The 19,872-nt window shown below is 49.7% G+C and overlaps 1 protein-coding gene across 2 annotated transcripts in view; it reads right to left on the bottom strand.

The window, feature by feature from the left end:
- LOC123749309 (uncharacterized) overlaps window positions 1-19,872 on the bottom strand; it is a 92,252-nt gene that overhangs the window by 17,576 nt on the left and 54,804 nt on the right. For both annotated transcript variants that reach the window (XM_069337691.1, XM_069337692.1), the window contains one exon: window positions 16,177-17,034. In XM_069337691.1, coding sequence (XP_069193792.1) covers window positions 16,177-17,034 — 858 coding nt within the window. The remainder of the gene's footprint in view (window positions 1-16,176; window positions 17,035-19,872) is intronic.

Here is a 19,872-nt window from a genome sequence, read left to right on the forward strand (position 1 = left end):
GGTCAAGAGGTCAACACTCACCAGGAAACAAGCAAGGTGACTCACAGGTCAATGAGGTCACACTCACCAGGAAACAAGCAAGGTGACTCACAGGTCAAGAGGTCAACACTCACAGGAAACAAGCAAGGTGCCTCACAAGTCAAGAGGTCAACACTCACCAGGAAACAAGCAAGGTGCCTCACAGGTCAAGAGGTCAACACTCACCAGGAAACAAGCAGGTTGCCTCACAGGTCAAGAGGTCAACACTCACCAGGAAAACAAGCAAGGTGCCTCACAGGTCAAGAGGTCAACACTCACCCGGAAACAAGCAAGGTGCCTCACAGGTCAAGAGGTCAACACTCACCAGGAAACAAGCAAGGTGACTCACAGGTCAAGAGGTCAACACTCACCAGGAAACAAGCAAGGTGCCTCACAGGTCAAGAGGTCAACACTCACCAGGAAACAAGCAAGGTGACTCACAGGTCAAGAGGTCAACACTCACAGGAAACAAGCAAGGTGCCTCACAGGTCAAGAGGTCAACACTCACCAGGAAACAAGCAAGGTGCCTCACAGGTCAAGAGGTCAACACTCACCAGGAAACAAGCAAGGTGCCTCACAGGTCAAGAGGTCAACACTCACCAGGAAACAAGCAAGGTGCCTCACAGGTCAAGAGGTCAACACTCACCAGGAAACAAGCAAGGTGCCTCACAGGTCAAGAGGTCAACACTCACCAGGAAACAAGCAAGGTGCCTCACAGGTCAAGAGGTCAACACTCACCAGGAAACAAGCAAGGTGCCTCACAGGTCAAGAGGTCAACACTCACCAGGAAACAAGCAAGGTGCCTCACAGGTCAAGAGGTCACACTCACCAGGAAACAAGCAAGGTGCCTCACAGGTCAAGAGGTCAACACTCACCCGGAAACAAGCAAGGTGCCTCACAGGTCAAGAGGTCAACACTCACCAGGAAACAAGCAAGGTGCCTCACAGGTCAAGAGGTCAACACTCACCAGGAAACAAGCAAGGGTGCCTCACAGGTCAAGAGGTCAACACTCACCAGGAAACAAGCAAGGTGCCTCACAGGTCAAGAGGTCAACACTCACCAGGAAACAAGCAAGGTGCCTCACAGGTCAAGAGGTCAACACTCACCAGGAAACAAGCAAGGTGCCTCACAGGTCAAGAGGTCAACACTCACCAGGAAACAAGCAAGGTGCCTCACAGGTCAAGAGGTCAACACTCACCAGGAAACAAGCAAGGTGCCTCACAGGTCAAGAGGTCAACACTCACCAGGAAACAAGCAAGGTGCCTCACAGGTCAAGAGGTCAACACTCACCAGGAAACAAGCAAGGTGCCTCACAGGTCAAGAGGTCAACACTCACCAGGAAACAAGCAAGGTGCCTCACAGGTCAAGAGGTCAACACTCACCAGGAAACAAGCAAGGTGCCTCACAGGTCAAGAGGTCAACACTCACCAGGAAACAAGCAAGGTGCCTCACAGGTCAAGAGGTCAACACTCACCAGGAAACAAGCAAGGTGCCTCACAGGTCAAGAGGTCAACACTCACCAGGAAACAAGCAAGGTGCCTCACAGGTCAAGAGGTCAACACTCACCAGGAAACAAGCAAGGTGCCTCACAGGTCAAGAGGTCAACACTCACCAGGAAACAAGCAAGGTGACTCACAGGTCAAGAGGTCAACACTCACCAGGAAACAAGCAAGGTGCCTCACAGGTCAAGAGGTCAACACTCACCAGGAAACAAGCAAGGTGCCTCACAGGTCAAGAGGTCAACACTCACCAGGAAACAAGCAAGGTGCCTCACAGGTCAAGAGGTCAACACTCACCAGGAAACAAGCAAGGTGCCTCACAGGTCAAGAGGTCAACACTCACCAGGAAACAAGCAAGGTGCCTCACAGGTCAAGAGGTCAACACTCACCAGGAAACAAGCAAGGTGCCTCACAGGTCAAGAGGTCAACACTCACCAGGAAACAAGCAAGGTGCCTCACAGGTCAAGAGGTCAACACTCACCAGGAAACAAGCAAGGTGCCTCACAGGTCAAGAGGTCAACACTCACCAGGAAACAAGCAAGGTGCCTCACAGGTCAAGAGGTCAACACTCACCCGGAAACAAGCAAGGTGCCTCACAGGGTCAAGAGGTCAACACTCACCAGGAAACAAGCAAGGTGCCTCACAGGTCAAGAGGTCAACACTCACCAGGAAACAAGCAAGGTGCCTCACAGGTCAAGAGGTCAACACTCACCAGGAAACAAGCAAGGTGCCTCACAGGTCAAGAGGTCAACACTCACCAGGAAACAAGCAAGGTGACTCACAGGTCAAGAGGTCAACACTCACCAGGAAACAAGCAAGGTGCCTCACAGGTCAAGAGGTCAACACTCACCAGGAAACAAGCAAGGTGCCTCACAGGTCAAGAGGTCAACACTCACCAGGAACAAGCAAGGTGCCTCACAGGTCAAGAGGTCAACACTCACCAGGGAAACAAGCAAGGTGCCTCACAGGTCAAGAGGTCAACACTCACCAGGAAACAAGCAAGGTGCCTCACAGGTCAAGAGGTCAACACTCACCAGGAAACAAGCAAGGTGACTCACAGGTCAAGAGGTCAACACTCACCAGGAAACAAGCAAGGTGCCTCACAGGTCAAGAGGTCAACACTCACCAGGAAACAAGCAAGGTGGCTCACAGGTCAAGAGGTCAACACTCACCAGGAAACAAGCAAGGGCCTCACAGGTCAAGAGGTCAACACTCACCAGGAAACAAGCAAGGTGCCTCAACAGGTCAAGAGGTCAACACTCACCAGGAAACAAGCAAGGTGCCTCACAGGTCAAGAGGTCAACACTCACCAGGAAACAAGCAAGGTGCCTCACAGGTCAAGAGGTCAACACTCACCCAGGAAACAAGCAAGGTGCCTCACAGGTCAAGAGGTCAACACTCACCAGGAAACAAGCAAGGTGCCTCACAGGTCAAGAGGTCAACACTCACCAGGAAACAAGCAAGGTGCCTCACAGGTCAAGAGGTCAACACTCACCAGGAAACAAGCAAGGTGCCTCACAGGTCAAGAGGTCAACACTCACCAGGAAACAAGCAAGGTGCCTCACAGGTCAAGAGGTCAACACTCACCAGGAAACAAGCAAGGTGACTCACAGGTCAAGAGGTCAACACTCACCAGGAAACAAGCAAGGTGCCTCACAGGTCAAGAGGTCAACACTCACCAGGAAACAAGCAAGGTGCCTCACAGGTCAAGAGGTCAACACTCACCAGGAAACAAGCAAGGTGCCTCACAGGTCAAGAGGTCAACACTCACCAGGAAACAAGCAAGGTGCCTCACAGGTCAAGAGGTTCAACACTCACCGGAAACAAGCAAGGTGCCTCACAGGTCAAGAGGTCAACACTCACCAGGAAACAAGCAAGGTGACTCACAGGTCAAGAGGTCAACACTCACCCGGAAACAAGCAAGGTGCCTCACAGGTCAAGAGGTCAACACTCACCAGGAAACAAGCAAGGTGACTCACAGGTCAAGAGGTCAACACTCACCAGGAAACAAGCAAGGTGCCTCACAGGTCAAGAGGTCAACACTCACAGGAAACAAGCAAGGTGCCTCACAGGTCAAGAGGTCAACACTCACCAGGAAACAAGCAAGGTGACTCACAGGTCAAGAGGTCAACACTCACCAGGAAACAAGCAAGGTGCCTCACAGGTCAAGAGGTCAACACTCACCAGGAAACAAGCAAGGTGCCTCACAGGTCAAGAGGTCAACACTCACCAGGAAACAAGCAAGGTGCCTCACAGGTCAAGAGGTCAACACTCACCAGGAAACAAGCAAGGTGACTCACAGGTCAAGAGGTCAACACTCACCCAGGAAACAAGCAAGGTGCCTCACAGGTCAAGAGGTCAACACTCACCAGGAAACAAGCAAGGTGACTCACAGGTCAAGAGGTCAACACTCACCAGGAAACAAGCAAGGTGCCTCACAGGTCAAGAGGTCAACACTCACCAGGAAACAAGCAAGGTGCCTCACAGGTCAAGAGGTCAACACTCACCAGGAAACAAGCAAGGTGACTCACAGGTCAAGAGGTCAACACTCACCAGGAAACAAGCAAGGTGCCTCACAGGTCAAGAGGTCAACACTCACCAGGAAACAAGCAAGGTGCCTCACAGGTCAAGAGGTCAACACTCACCAGGAAACAAGCAAGGTGCCTCACAGGTCAAGAGGTCAACACTCACCAGGAAACAAGCAAGGTGCCTCACAGGTCAAGAGGTCAACACTCACCCGGAAACAAGCAAGGTGCCTCACAGGTCAAGAGGTCAACACTCACCAGGAAACAAGCAAGGTGACTCACAGGTCAAGAGGTCAACACTCACCCGGAAACAAGCAAGGTGCCTCACAGGTCAAGAGGTCAACACTCACCAGGAAACAAGCAAGGTGACTCACAGGTCAAGAGGTCAACACTCACCAGGAAACAAGCAAGGTGCCTCACAGGTCAAGAGGTCAACACTCACCAGGAAACAAGCAAGGTGCCTCACAGGTCAAGAGGTCAACACTCACCAGGAAACAAGCAAGGTGACTCACAGGTCAAGAGGTCAACACTCACCAGGAAACAAGCAAGGTGCCTCACAGGTCAAGAGGTCAACACTCACCAGGAAACAAGCAAGGTGCCTCACAGGTCAAGAGGTCAACACTCACCAGGAAACAAGCAAGGTGCCTCACAGGTCAAGAGGTCAACACTCACCAGGAAACAAGCAAGGTGCCTCACAGGTCAAGAGGTCAACACTCACCAGGAAACAAGCAAGGTGCCTCACAGGTCAAGAGGTCAACACTCACCAGGAAACAAGCAAGGTGCCTCACAGGTCAAGAGGTCAACACTCACCAGGAAACAAGCAAGGTGCCTCACAGGTCAAGAGGTCAACACTCACCAGGAAACAAGCAAGGTGCCTCACAGGTCAAGAGGTCAACACTCACCAGGAAACAAGCAAGGTGCCTCACAGGTCAAGAGGTCAACACTCACCAGGAAACAAGCAAGGTGCCTCACAGGTCAAGAGGTCAACACTCACCAGGAAACAAGCAAGGTGCCTCACAGGTCAAGAGGTCAACACTCACCAGGAAACAAGCAAGGTGCCTCACAGGTCAAGAGGTCAACACTCACCAGGAAACAAGCAAGGTGCCTCACAGGTCAAGAGGTCAACACTCACCAGGAAACAAGCAAGGTGCCTCACAGGTCAAGAGGTCAACACTCACCAGGAAACAAGCAAGGTGCCTCACAGGTCAAGAGGTCAACACTCACCAGGAAACAAGCAAGGTGCCTCACAGGTCAAGAGGTCAACACTCACCAGGAAACAAGCAAGGTGGACTCACAGGTCAAGAGGTCAACACTCACCAGGAAACAAGCAAGGTGCCTCACAGGTCAAGAGGTCAACACTCACCAGGAAACAAGCAAGGTGCCTCACAGGTCAAGAGGTCAACACTCACCAGGAAACAAGCAAGGTGCCTCACAGGTCAAGAGGTCAACACTTCCCACGGAAACAAGCAAGGTAGGCACTCACAGGTCCAAGAGGTCAACACTCACCAGGAAACAAGCAGGTGACCTCACAGGTCAAGAGGTCAACACTCACCAGGAAACAAGCAAGGTGACTCACAGGTCAAGAGGTCAACACTCACCCGGAAACAAGCAAGGTGCCTCACAGGTCAAGAGGTCAACACTCACCAGGAAACAAGCAAGGTGCCTCACAGGTCAAGAGGTCAACACTCACCAGGAAACAAGCAAGGTGCCTCACAGGTCAAGAGGTCAACACTCACCAGGAACAAGCAAGGTGCCTCACAGGTCAAGAGGTCAACCACTCACACAGGAAACAAGCAAGGTGCTCACAGTCAAGAGGTCACACTCACCAGGAAACAAGCAAGTGACTCACAGGTCAAGAGGTCAACACTCACCAGGAAACAAGCAAGGTGCCTCACAGGTCAAGAGGTCAACACTCACCAGGAAACAAGCAAGGTGCCTCACAGGTCAAGAGGTCAACACTCACCAGGAAACAAGCAAGGTGCCTCACAGGTCAAGAGGTCAACACTCACCAGGAAACAAGCAAGGTGCCTCACAGGTCAAGAGGTCAACACTCACCAGGAAACAAGCAAGGTGCCTCACAGGTCAAGAGGTCAACACTCACCAGGAAACAAGCAAGGTGCCTCACAGGTCAAGAGGTCAACACTCACCAGGAAACAAGCAAGGTGCCTCACAGGTCAAGAGGTCAACACTCACCAGGAAACAAGCAAGGTGCCTCACAGGTCAAGAGGTCAACACTCACCAGGAAACAAGCAAGGTGCCTCACAGGTCAAGAGGTCAACACTCACCAGGAAACAAGCAAGGTGCCTCACAGGTCAAGAGGTCAACACTCACCAGGAAACAAGCAAGGTGCCTCACAGGTCAAGAGGTCAACACTCACCAGGAAACAAGCAAGGTGCCTCACAGGTCAAGAGGTCAACACTCACCAGGAAACAAGCAAGGTGCCTCACAGGTCAAGAGGTCAACACTCACCAGGAAACAAGCAAGGTGCCTCACAGGTCAAGAGGTCAACACTCACCAGGAAACAAGCAAGGTGCCTCACAGGTCAAGAGGTCAACACTCACCAGGAAACAAGCAAGGTGCCTCACAGGTCAAGAGGTCAACACTCACCAGGAAACAAGCAAGGTGCCTCACAGGTCAAGAGGTCAACACTCACCAGGAAACAAGCAAGGTGACTCACAGGTCAAGAGGTCAACACTCACCAGGAAACAAGCAAGGTGCCTCACAGGTCAAGAGGTCAACACTCACCAGGAAACAAGCAAGGTGACTCACAGGTCAAGAGGTCAACACTCACCAGGAAACAAGCAAGGTGCCTCACAGGTCAAGAGGTCAACACTCACCAGGAAACAAGCAAGGTGCCTCACAGGTCAAGAGGTCAACACTCACCAGGAAACAAGCAAGGTGCCTCATCTATAACAAAAAATTGGACCATTTCCGCAACGTTGATTACACGAAGTTATTTCCTACCTTTATGGATAGCAGGGGACACTGATATCCTCAAGATAACCTCAAGATAACCACAAGATAACCACAAGATAACCCCAAGATAGCAGGGGACACTGATATCCTCAAGATAACCTCAAGATAACCACAAGATAACCACAAGATAACCCCAAGATAGCAGGGGACACTGATATCCTCAAGATAACCTCAAGATAACCACAAGATAACTACACCTTATCTCACGTTGCTCGGAGCGGCCCGCAGGCCCACATACCCACCACAGCCTGGTTGGTCTAGCACTTATATAATGTAATCTTACAAGGGAATAAAGAGATTAGTTTAAAAGTTAGCTATATTCTAAAGATATATATAGATAACACTACTCTACACTTACCTGGGTTAGACTAGGAGTAACTACAACCACTACTTGTTCATCTACAACCAATGCTAGTGTCACTACAGCTATTAATACTCTTTGCACAATCATTACTGCCGGTGCTGCACCCAACAGCGCACCAGGTTTGACAGTGAAAGGGGGAAAAGCGTGGTATAGTGTCTTCAAGTGGGTAGAGGGGGTTGGATTTTTTTGACAGAATAGGTTGGGCTACGGTGGGGCCAAGGGATTCGAGTGGGGTGTGGAGCGGCAATACCTATTGTTGGAAAATGCCTCAAGAGTCTTGGAGAAAAACAATATTTTTTTGTCCAAATATAACGTTTTCAATAACATTTCATGACTCCATACTTTGCCAGAAGCGTTTTGGCAAATGCTTCTTCCTTAAGGCAATGAAATAATTTTCTTGAAGAAACAACTTAGATTTTTCTTCAATATTAAAGTATTGAAAATACACTAGAATAGGGCTAGATAATGCTGAATAGGGCTAGAATAGGGCTAGATAATGCTGAATAGGGCTAGAATAGGGCTAGATAATGCTGAATAGGGCTAGAATAGGGCTAGATAATGCTGAATAGGGTTAGAATAGGGCTAGATAATGCTGAATAGGGCTAGAATAGGGCTAGATAATGCTGAATAGGGCTAGAATAGGGCTAGATAATGCTGAATAGGGCTAGAATAGGGCTAGATAATGCTGAATAGGGCTAGATAATGCTGAATAGGGCTAGATAATGCTGAATAGGGCTAGAATAGGGGTAGATAATGCTGAGTAGGGCTAGATAATGCTGAGTAGGGCTAGATAATGCTGAATAGGGCTAGAATAGGGCTAGATAATGCTGAATAGGGCTAGATAATGCTGAATAGGGCTAGATAATGCTGAATAGGCTTACAAGAAGCAGAAATAGGCCCCAGAAGAAACAGAATTGGGCCAAATCCTGTCAGAATTGGTCTAATACGAGAAGGTTTGACAAGACCTGCAGCTCTGTCCACCATGGAGTGAGTTAGTGATGTGTTAGGACATATTGGTCAGTAAACTAGTGAAGTATGTGTTCAGTAGAGGTGTCTAGCCCTGTCCACGGAGGATAGGGTGCTATCCTCCCCTATCCCCCCACTCTCCACCACAACGGGTAATCGATCTGTGCCCAACAGGTCGTGTCTACATCTCCCACGATGTAGTGAACGGGACTGGCTTTAATGGGTCAGGGTTTGTGGCTCAGTGGGGCGATGGGGGGAGGGTAGTGTTGACAGGTGTGGGGCGATGGGGGGAGGGTAGTGTTGACAGGTGTGGCTCACATGTGATGCTACACACACACACTTACCGTGCAGGGGGTTGAGCTCTGGCTCTTTGGTCCCGCCTCTCTACTGTCAGTCAACTGGTGTACAGGATCCTGAGCCTATTGGGCTCTATCTAGTGTGTGTGTGTGTGTGTACTCACCTAGTACTCACCTAGTTGTGTTTGCGGGGGTTGAGCTCTGGCTCTTTGGTCCCGCCTCTCTACTGTCAGTCAACTGGTGTACAGGTTCCTGAGCCTATTGGGCTGTCAGATCTACATTTGAAACTGTGTATGGAGTCAGCCTCCACCACATCACTGCCTAATGTGTTCCACCTGTTAACTACTCCCACACTGAAATAAGTTGATTTCTAACGTCCCTGTGGCTCATGTGGGTACTCAGTTTCCACCTGTGTCCCCTTGTTCGTGTCCCACCAGTGTTAAATTGTTTATCTTTATCTATCCCTGTTAATTCCTCTGAGGATTTTGTAGGTTGTGATCATGTCTCCCCTCACTCTTCTGTCTTCCAGTGTCGTAAGGTGCATTTCCCGCAGCCTTTCCTCGTAACTCATGCCTCTTAGTTCTGGGACTAGTCTAGTGGCATACCTTTGGACTTTTTCCAGCTTCGTCTTGTGCTTGACAAGGTACGGGCTCCATGCTGGGGCCGTGCACACATACACACACACACACACACACACACACACACACACACACACACACACACACACACACACACACACAGTCTATTTAACACAAGGGGAACACGCACAAGGGGACACAGGTGGAAACTGAGCGCCCAAATGAGCCACAGAGATATTAGAAAGAACTTTTTTAGTGTCAGAGTGGTTGACAAATGGAATGCATTAGGAAGTGATGTGGTGGAGGCTGACTCCATACACAGTTTCAAGTGTAGATATGATAGAGCCCAATAGGCTCAGGAATCTGTACACCTGTTGATTGACGGTTGAGAGGCGGGACCAAAGAGCCAGAGCTCAACCCCCGCAAACACAACTAGGTGAGTACTAGGTGAGTACACACACACACACACACTGTGTGTAACTGAAAACTCACACCCCAGAAGAGACTCGAACCCATACTGTCAGGAAGCACTCTGCAACTGGCGTACAGGACCAGTTGCAAAGGGTTTAGCTAAGGTGTCCTATACACACCAGTTGCGTTGCTCCTGGCAGTATGGGTTCGAGTCACTTCTGGGGTGCGGAGTTTTCAGTTGCATATAGGCCTGGGGACCATTCCGGCTTGTTCGCATACTGTGGATTCACCTAGTTGTGCTTGCGGGGGTTGAGCTCTGCTCTTTCGGCCCGCCTCTCTGTGTGTGCGTGCGTGTGCGTGTGTGTGCGTGCCTCTGCCAGGTACCTAGGTACTAAGTATCAACATTTACTCATGGTGAGTGCTGGCCGGGCACCGCTACGCCCTCAAAGGTGATGACCCAACGCATTTTTCTGGCATGTTTGTGTGTGTGTGTGTGTACTCACCTATTTGTACTCACCTATTTGTGCTTGCAGGATCGAGCATTGACTCTTGGATCCCGCCTTTCCAGCAATCGGTTGTTTACAGCAATGACTCCTGTCCCATTTCCCTATCATACCTAGTTTTAAAAGTATGAATAGTATTTGCTTCCACAACCTGTTCCTGAAGTGCATTCCATTTTCCCACTACTCTCACGCTAAAAGAAAACTTCCTAACATCTCTGTGACTCATCTGAGTTTCCAGTTTCCACCCATGTCCCCTCGTTCTGTTATTATTACGTGTGAACATTTCATCTATTTTCACTTTGTCAATTCCTCTGAGTATTTTATATGTCTCTATCATATCTCCTCTCTCCCTTCTTTTCTCTAGTGTCGTAAGGTTCAGTTCCTGCAGACGCTCTTCATATCCCATCCCTCGTAACTCTGGGACAAGCCTCGTCGCAAACCTCTGAACCTTCTCCAGTTTCTTTATGTGTTTCTTCAGGTGGGGGCTCCATGATGGCGCGGCATACTCTAAGACGGGTCTCACGTAGGCAGTGTAAAGCGCCCTAAAAGCCTCCTCATTTAGGTTTCTGAATGAAGTTCTAATTTTCGCCAGTGTAGAGTACGCTGCTGTCGTTATCCTATTTATATGTGCCTCAGGAGTTAGATTAGGTGTCACATCCACTCCCAGGTCTCTTTCTCGAATCGTTACAGGTAGGCTGTTCCCCTTCATTGTGTACTGTCCCTTTGGTCTCCTATCACCTGATCCCATTTCCATAACTTTACATTTACTGGTGTTAAATTCCAGTAGCCATTTCCCTGACCATCTCTGCAACCTGTGTGTGTGTGTACTCACCTAGTTGTACTCACCTAGTTGTGTTTGCGGGGGTTGAGCTCTGGCTCTTTGGTCCCGCCTCTCAACCGTCAATCAACAGGTGTATTCTTCTGTGTGTGTGTGTGTGTGTGTGTGTGTGTGTGTGTACTCACCTAATTGTACTCACCTAATTGTGCTTGCGGGGGTTGAGCTCTGGCTCTTTGGTCCCGCCTCTCCACCGTCAATCAACTGGTGTACAGGTTCCTGAGCCTATTGGGCTCTACCACATCTACATTATACAACACACTACAAGAATGTGAACCAACAGCAACACAGAATAGGGAAAAAATGTTCAAATTGAAGGGAAAATGCCGGCGGAAATAGTGGTAGATTGCGTCAGGGTGGTTGGTGTGTCGACCACCACCAGCACCACGGGTGGTGGTGGTTGTGGTAGCCGCTCCTACCCTCCAGGCCTTGTAGTGGTTAAAATAAATGACCTTTCACAGTGGGCGGTTAAGCCAATGCCTTCATTACAAGGAACACAATGGGTCTATCGGATACCTGTGATCAGGTGGAGCTAAATAGATTGGGCACTAATTAGTGTGTGTCAGGTAGCCAGCTTAGCACCCAGGGTGTCAAGACCAGGGCTCCTGGTGTGTGGGGCCCTTGAGGTTATCTTGAGATCATTTCGGGGCTTAGTGTCCCCGCGGCCCGGGGCTCGACCAGGCCTCCACCCCCCAGGAAGCAGCGTGTGGCAGCTGACTAACTCCCAGGTACTTATTTACTGCTAGGTAACAGGGGGGCATCAGGGTGCAAGGAAATCCGCCCATTGTTTCTCGCCGGCAGCCGGGATCGAACCCGGGACCACAGGATCATGCGTCCAGTGTTCTGTCCGCTCAGCCACCGGCTAGATCTGGGGGGGTCGATCAAGTCAGTCAACTCACAGAGTACATAGTACCAGAGTACACAGTACACAGTACTCCGCTCTAAGTCACCATTAAGGGAACACTATGATCTTCCCGTGAAGGTGTTCCGCAAGGGTTTAATACATCACCGAAAGTCTATTCAATAATTTCAACCTCCGGAATTTTGAATGATGATATCTTGGCTGGTTCTTACCATTCAGCCTTGCAGGATATCAGTCAGGATTGCAAAGATATCCTAGGATACAATCGGAGCCTTTCCGAGAGCGAAATGATGTCCTCTAGCATCAAGAGTCAAACACTAGCCTTCGTACCTCGGAGTTCACACGATGCCTCATACCTTCACTCTAGCTGCCTCTCCCTCAGGTAGCTAGAGGGAGAGGCAGGTAGGTACCTCAGGAGGAGGTTCTAGGTACCTCCAGAGGTACCCGGAGCATACCTGGAGAGGGTTCCGAGAGCTCTATTACTATAGCTCCCTGGGGCCCGACCCCGAGGCCAAACTCGAGGTCCTCCGAAGCCGAAGTCAGGTGAGAGTGACACTATTCCATACGAAGAGTCAAAATGCCGTGGCTGAAGATATGGTGACCACACCACACACTAGAACATGAGGAGAGGACGCAGGTTCGAATCCTCGTCACGACCCCTTGTGGATTTGTTCATTTGAGGCATCACGCAAGTGTGATTTTGGTGTGTAGTGACCACTTTTTTGGTCCGTCCTGGACCATTTTAGACTTGATAATGGTCCGCAATGGACCGAAACCGTCTATAATGGTCCACGATGGATCGAAACCGTCTATAATGGTCTATAACGGTCCAGGACAGACCAAAACCTTCTATAATGGTCCGCGATGGATCGAAACCGTCTATAATGGTCCGGGATGGATCGAAACTGTCTATAATGGTCCGCGATGGACCGAAACCGTCTATAATGGTCCGCGATGGATCGAAACCGTCTATAATGGTCCGCGATGGACCAAAACCGTCTATAATGGTCCGCGATGGACCAAAACCGTCTATAATGGTCCGCGATGGACCAAAACCGTCTATAATGGTCCGCGATGGATCGAAACCGTCTATAATGGTCCGCGATGGACCAAAACCGTCTATAATGGTCCGCGATGGACCGAAACCGTCTATAATGGTCTATAATGGTCCAGGGCGGACCGAAACGTCGTCGTCTCATCATCTTCTGGTCTGGGGTTTGGGTTAACGATGCTATTGAAGTCCATATTAGAGAAAGACCCTATTCCCCCCCCCCCCCTCTCGGAGGGGTACCCCCCATTCCCCTCACTTGAAGGAAGGGATGTATTAGCAACTTTAATGGCAGGGGGGAAGGGGAGCCGTTTCTAACATCATTCAGAGCATACACCAATATACTCGTGTATGCTAACTCGGAGTCTGGCGGTGTATGAATATATGTATAACTAAAACTGTGAGGTAAACAAAGGTAAATGTTTGTTTTGTTTTTAAAGGTTTTAAAAGAGTAATGACAAAGATGGACACACAGAGTTCCCTAAAGTCGTACTCTGCAAATAGCTCCAGTACTATATATTAAATGGATGATATAACTTGTATATATTGAGAATAGTGAATGTTTTTACAATTACAGTAACACTGATGAACGTTCAGTCGGGGGGGGGGGGGAACTGTTACCAGAATACCACATTAAGATATATCAAAATGTTGACATAATGTAGACAAGAATGAAGATATTTGTCCAGAGAAAACGGATAATGTAAACATCACATCAAGAATGAAGAGGCACATGCAGAAACAATGAGGATTAAACTGATTAAAAAGGTAATGATACGCGGATGATGTGAGCAACACATACACGACATATACGTGTAATAACCTCTGTGTTATGGGCGACTTAAATTCCCGTAATCTTAACTGAAAATAAACTGCGTTATGGGCGACTTAAATTCCCGTAATCTTAACTGAAAATAAGCTGCGTTATGGGCAACTTAAATATTCGTAAACTTAACTGAAAATAAACTGCATTATTGGCGACTTAAATATTCGTAAACGTAACTGAAAATAAACTGTGTTATGGGCGACTTAAATATTCGTAAACTTAACTGAACATACAAAACATGAAATGCTGAGACAAAATAATTTTGTTAGATAACTAAGAACTGAACAAATCCACCAGGGCCGTGACGAGGATTCGAACCTATGTCCGAGAGCATCCCAGACGCTGCCTTAATCGACTGAGCTCCGACATGGTCGAAAAGAGTTGAAACCAGAAGTTCTACTGAACTTACTTGGATCCGGGCAGATCTTAAGGCAGCGTCTGGGATGCTCTCCGTCGTAGGTTCGAATCCTCGTCACGGCCCTGGTGGATTTGTTCATTTGATGCATCATGCTATTATGGTTTCTGTGTGTAACTAAGAACTACTCTCCCCACCACGGATACAACAGACACTGGTAAAGTAACACTGAAACAGGGAGTGAGGCGAGGACGCGATAATAAACGAAGAAGCAGCAAGAGAAGAAGGAGAAATTGCGCAAGAGAAAACACCGTCGGGATTCCGGATTACCCTGATTATGAGGCATTAAGATGCAGCTACACGCAGTTTGATGAATAAATCACAACCCGGTTGATCAGGTACTCTCTGCCTACCAAACACGCGATCAAACTACGACGTTGACATAACATTCGATTTAACACATAACACAAGTTGTAACAACGTTTCAATACGTCATAAAAACGTTATAACAAGATGTAACAACTATATTACAACACTTATAGGTTATTTTATGGCTTATTGAATGAATTCAGTAACTTTTCTAGCTCTAAATAGAGCTGTTAGTGTCCAATAATTCCTTACCCTAGATAGCAGTTTAATGTCTGGCATAAATACAGTCATTGGTTTGATATCCACCCTTAGAAAAGGTCTTGCTATCCGCTTGTGTTGTCTTACAGCGGCAACAGCAACTTGACTGTGCTCTTTAAAGGTGAAGTTTCCTAATATTTGTCCTGCCAATGTTGCAATGTCTTGATCATATTATGGAAGCGCTTTTTAATGCGCGTCTTTTTTTTTATGTCCTGCCTTGCGATGATTTTGGGGCTTAGTGTCCCCGCGGCCCGGTCCTCGACGAGGCTGTTGGACGCTGCTGCTCGTTTGTTCCACAGGAGTTGGAGAGAAGGGGGGGGGGTTGTTTGTGCTTCGTTACCGATGATGGAGTTGTGTGGCGTCATGCAGGTCCGTGTTCAATCCCCGACCGTCCACAAGTATGGTTGTAGGTGAGGGAAGAGCGGATATTGCAAACAACACAAGGGACATTTTGGCTGGAAATGGCAACAAGAAGCCCGCTATTTGTAGCGGGGTTGCCGCTATATGTAGTGGGGTTGCCCCTATATGTAGCGGGGTTGTCGCTATATGTAGCAGGGTTGACGCTATATGTAGCGGGGATGTTACGTCTACAATTGTGGAAAAATGGCGCAGGACGAATCAGAAGACGCTAATGTGCGGGTTTAAGACAGCCGCCCAGTTCCTTAGCGGCAATGGAGGGATCCCGGCTGTGACAGTCTTCCAAGAAGGCTGAAGATCTGTCGGTACCACCCTGATGCCCCTGTTCACCTAGCAGTAAATAGGTACCTGGGAGTAAGACAGCTGCTATGGGCTGCTTTTTGGGGATGTGTGTGTGAGAAAAAGAGAGAGAGAGAGAGAGAGAGAGAGAGAGAGAGAGAGAGAGAGAGAGAGAGAGAGAGAGAGAGAGAGAGAGAGAGAGAGAGAGAGGGAGACGACAGGAGACAGAGAGAGAATATGTCGGGAGTCAGTAGAATCGATGATTAGAGAGGCGGAGCGAGGGGCCCAAGAGCTACGAGCTCGCTCCTGGAGGACTAAACAGTAAACACAACATGCCCCAGGCAGGCACATACCCACCAACAGTGTAGTTGATCCACCCTGGCGGCCAAGCGCCACACTATTGGTCCTCAGAACACAGCAAAGATAAATGGATCTTAAAAGAGGATTTCCAATGCATGCAAAGTTTTCCTTGTACGTTACAGAGGCTATAAGGAAATGGATAGCCCACTCTACACAGGACCCCAGTCTACACAGGACCCCAGTCTACATAGGATCCCAGTCTACACAGGACCCCAGTCTACACAGGAAGCCGCTTATAGGAGATGGGATGCACTGCTCACTTGGGTGTTAAAGTTACCCATTGAGCTCGAGAGAGAGAAAACGGAAGGGAACTAGAGAGAACGGAGAAATATTTCCCAAACATGCAGACGAAGCCATCAAGGGGGGCGTCGCCCCTTAGGGTGTGTGACCTAGGGGGCACACAGACACCCGCGCCATGCACCGCTGGTTACCTGGGCGAGCCACAGGGGGCAGCTCCTCCCCCATGGTCAGGTCACGACTGTCCGGGTACGCGAACGAGTCGTAGACCGCCGACAGGTCGTTCTCCGGGGCGGGGAGGCCGCCCATCTTGGCGTGGCTGTGGGCGTGCTTCACGGCCTTCTCTCTGCTGGGGGCGTTGCTGTAGGAGTCATATGGGGACCTGTAGACCGGCCGGATGTAGGGGAGACTGCGGTACGACGCGGTACTGCGGTACTGGGGGTACGCGGGGACACCTGATCTACGGGCATGGTGGCCGTACACAGGGGGTATAGGGGCACGGGACACGCCTGCCCCAGGGACAGGAGGGACCTGGGGGGTATCCGAGGCGAGGTGACGCAGCAGGGCAGTGGGCTGGTCGGGTGAGGTAGGAGAAGTCTCGGGGTTGGACTCCGCCAGGGCAGCCCTGGACCCACTAGAGTCCTCCAGGGCAGCCCTGGAACCACCGGACTGCTCCAGAGCAGCCCTGGACCCACTAGAGTCCTCCAGGGCAGTCCTGGAACCACCGGACTCCTCCAGGGCAGCCCTGGAACCACCGGACTCCTCCAGAGCAACACTGGACCCACCGGAATCCTCCAAGGCAGCCCTAGACACACTGTCAAACCTGGTGGAGGTGACAACATGGCCGCCACTACCTTGGCCGACGGAGGAGTTTTCGTAGTGGCGGCTGGTGCTCGCCGCCGCCAGGCTGTCTGCGGTGGTGGCGTCGCTGGCGTCGCTGGCGGCTGCGTCAGTGTCTGCGGCGTCCTGCGGCAGCGGCGGCAGGACGCGGGGGCCACTCTGTAGCGTCCTCCCGCCCGCCATCACACTCTCGTTGCTGCGTCGTCCGCCAACTGTAGGAGGAGAAGATTACAGGTGTTAAGTTACGTGTTGGGGATTGTTTGATGGCGCACGCGTGTGTGCGTGTGTGTGCGTGTGTGCGTGTGTGTGTGTGTGTGTGTGTGTGTGTGTGTGTGTGTGTGTGTGTGTGTGTGTGTGCGTGTGTGTGGGTGTGTGTGTGTGTGTGTGAAATAGGACCGGGGGGTAATGGCTCTCTTACATCCACTAGTCCACCCTTAGTTAACTGTACTTACGCACCTGGGGCCAGATTCACGAAGCAGTTATGCAAGCACTTACGCACTTGGGGCCAGATTCACGAATCATTTACGCAAGCACTTACACACCTGGGGACAGATTCACGAAGCAGTTACGCAAACACTTACACATCTGGGGTCAGATTCACGAGGCAGTTATGCAAGCACTTACGCACCTGGGGCCAGATTCACGAAGCACTTACACAAGCACTTACGCACCTGGGGCCAGATTCACGAAGCAGTTACACAAGCACTTACAAACGTGTACATCTTTCCTCTATTTCTGGCGGCTTTGTTTACATTTATTAAACAGTTTACAAGCATGAAAACTTGCCAATCAACTGTTGTTATTGTTATAAACAGCCTCCTGGTGCCTCGGAGCTCATTAACTGTTTAATAATTGTAAACAAAGCCGCCAAAGATTGAGAAAAGATGGACAGGTTCGTAAGTGCTTGCGTACCTGCTTCGTGAATCTGGCCCCAGGTGCGTAAGTGCTTGCGTAAGTGCTATCGTGAATCGAACACGCCAATCTTATTCACTGTCCATCCAGATGATCGAATTCTTATAGAAATCGCAGGCGAGGAGTCACAATAACGTGGCTGAAGTATGTTGACCAGACCACACACTAGAAGGTGAAGGGACGACGACGACGTTTCGGTCCGTCCTGGACCATTCTCAAGTCGATTGGGACTGCTATCACGAATCTAATCACAATCGACTTGAGAATGGTCCAGGACCGACCGAAACGTCGTCGTCGGCCCTTCACCTTCTAGTGTGTGTGGTCTGGTCAACATACTCCTAGTGAAATTGACGGTAAATCTGTAGGTTCTTGAATGAGCTTGTCTCCCCTATTCTAAATGACGTCGCTGTCTCATTACACGCTGAAATCACAATGGTGTGAAGCATCGAATCAACAATTCGAACCCTCTTCACGGCCCTTGTAGACTGGTCCGTTGACATCATAAGTGACTTGATCAGTACTCTAAATACATGTTAACTTAAGATAGGATAATAGGTTTAGATAGGTTTAAATAGGTTATTACTGCAATTATTTATTGCAGTAATAACCTATTACAATTGTGACTTAGCATAAGGGGAGACGGACCCATTTTTGTTTCGTAACCCCCTGTTGGTGATCTTTGAATCTCCTTTGTACTCTTTGTAACCCTTTGACCTTTGAGATTGACCTTTCCTGCTGCTACACAGGTGAAATGTTCCTTGTTGACTGCAAGTAGTTGAGTTCCTTGTGAAACTTATGATGCAAGATCTATAGGCTTCTGAAACCAGCTTAGTTTGTTACGTGTGTGTGTGTGTGTGTGTGTGTGTGTGTGTGTGTGTGTGTGTGTGTGTGTGTGCGTGTGTGTGTGTGTGTGTGTGTGTGTGTGTGTGTGTGTGTGTGTGTGTGTGTGTGTGGGTGTGTGTGGTGGTGGTGGTGGTGATGGTGTGTGTATGAAAACTGACAGTTGAGAGGCGGGACCAAAGAGCCAAATGTCAACCCCGGGCAAGCACAACTAGGTGAGTACGCCTCAACAAACTTTGCAGAGTGACTGTGGACTTTATCCCCCGGAGGGGGTGTGGGAAGGTCATAGGCAGGGGGGTCAAGTCGCCCTTAGCACGAAACGCCACATCAAGATTAGTTCCAACCCTCGCTAATGGCCGGTCCTCCCTGCCCCTCCCGACTCCCTGGTCCCCTCCATATCACCCTGATGCTCCTTTTTACTCCCCATGTCACCCCCCCATCCTGCCCCATACGGAAGACCCCCCTATACTGCGTCACTTCCATACAGGAACTATACTTCCTCTCTTAGTAATGTTATTATCATAATATGTTAAAATAGATAAAATCTTGATAGATAGATAAATAGAAGGTTGTTTAAGGTGTTCTTCTCCTTGTTGGATACTCTCCGGAGCCCCCCTGAGTGAGGGGGGCATCCACCCCCACCTCTGAACCCTGTAATCCCAACTGAACGCTGTAATCCCACCTCCGAACCCTGTAATCCCTTTCTGAACCCTGTAATCCCACCTCTGAACCCTGTAATCCCTCCCTGAACCCTGTAATCCCCCCTCTGAACCCTGTAATCCCCCCTGAATCCTGTAATCCCTCCCTGAACCCTGTAATCCTACCTCTGAACCCTGTAATCCCACCTCTGAACCCTGTAATCCCACCTCTGAACCCTGTAATCCCACCTCTGAACCCTGTAATCCCACCTCTGAACCCTGTAATCCCCCTGAACCCTGTAATCCCCCTGAACCCTGTAATCCCTCCCTAAACCCTGTAATCCCACCTCTGATCCCTGTAATCCCTCCCTGAACCCTGTAATCCCACCTCTGAACCCTGTAATCCCTCCCTGAACCCTGTAATCCCACCTCTGATCCCTGTAATCCCTCCGTGAACCCTGTAATCCTCCTTTGAACCCCTGTAATCCCACCTCTGTACCCTGTAATCCCACCTCTGAACCCTGTAACCCCACCTCTGATCCAGGTAATCCCTCCCTGAACCCTGTAATCCCACCTCTGATCCAGGTAATCCCTCCCTGAACCCTGTAATCCCACCTCTGAACCCTGTAATCCCTCCCTGAACCCTGTAATCCCCCCTCT

The sequence above is a fragment of the Procambarus clarkii genome, chromosome 38, assembly GCF_040958095.1.
Source record: "Procambarus clarkii isolate CNS0578487 chromosome 38, FALCON_Pclarkii_2.0, whole genome shotgun sequence".
Lineage (NCBI taxonomy): Eukaryota > Metazoa > Arthropoda > Malacostraca > Decapoda > Cambaridae > Procambarus > Procambarus clarkii.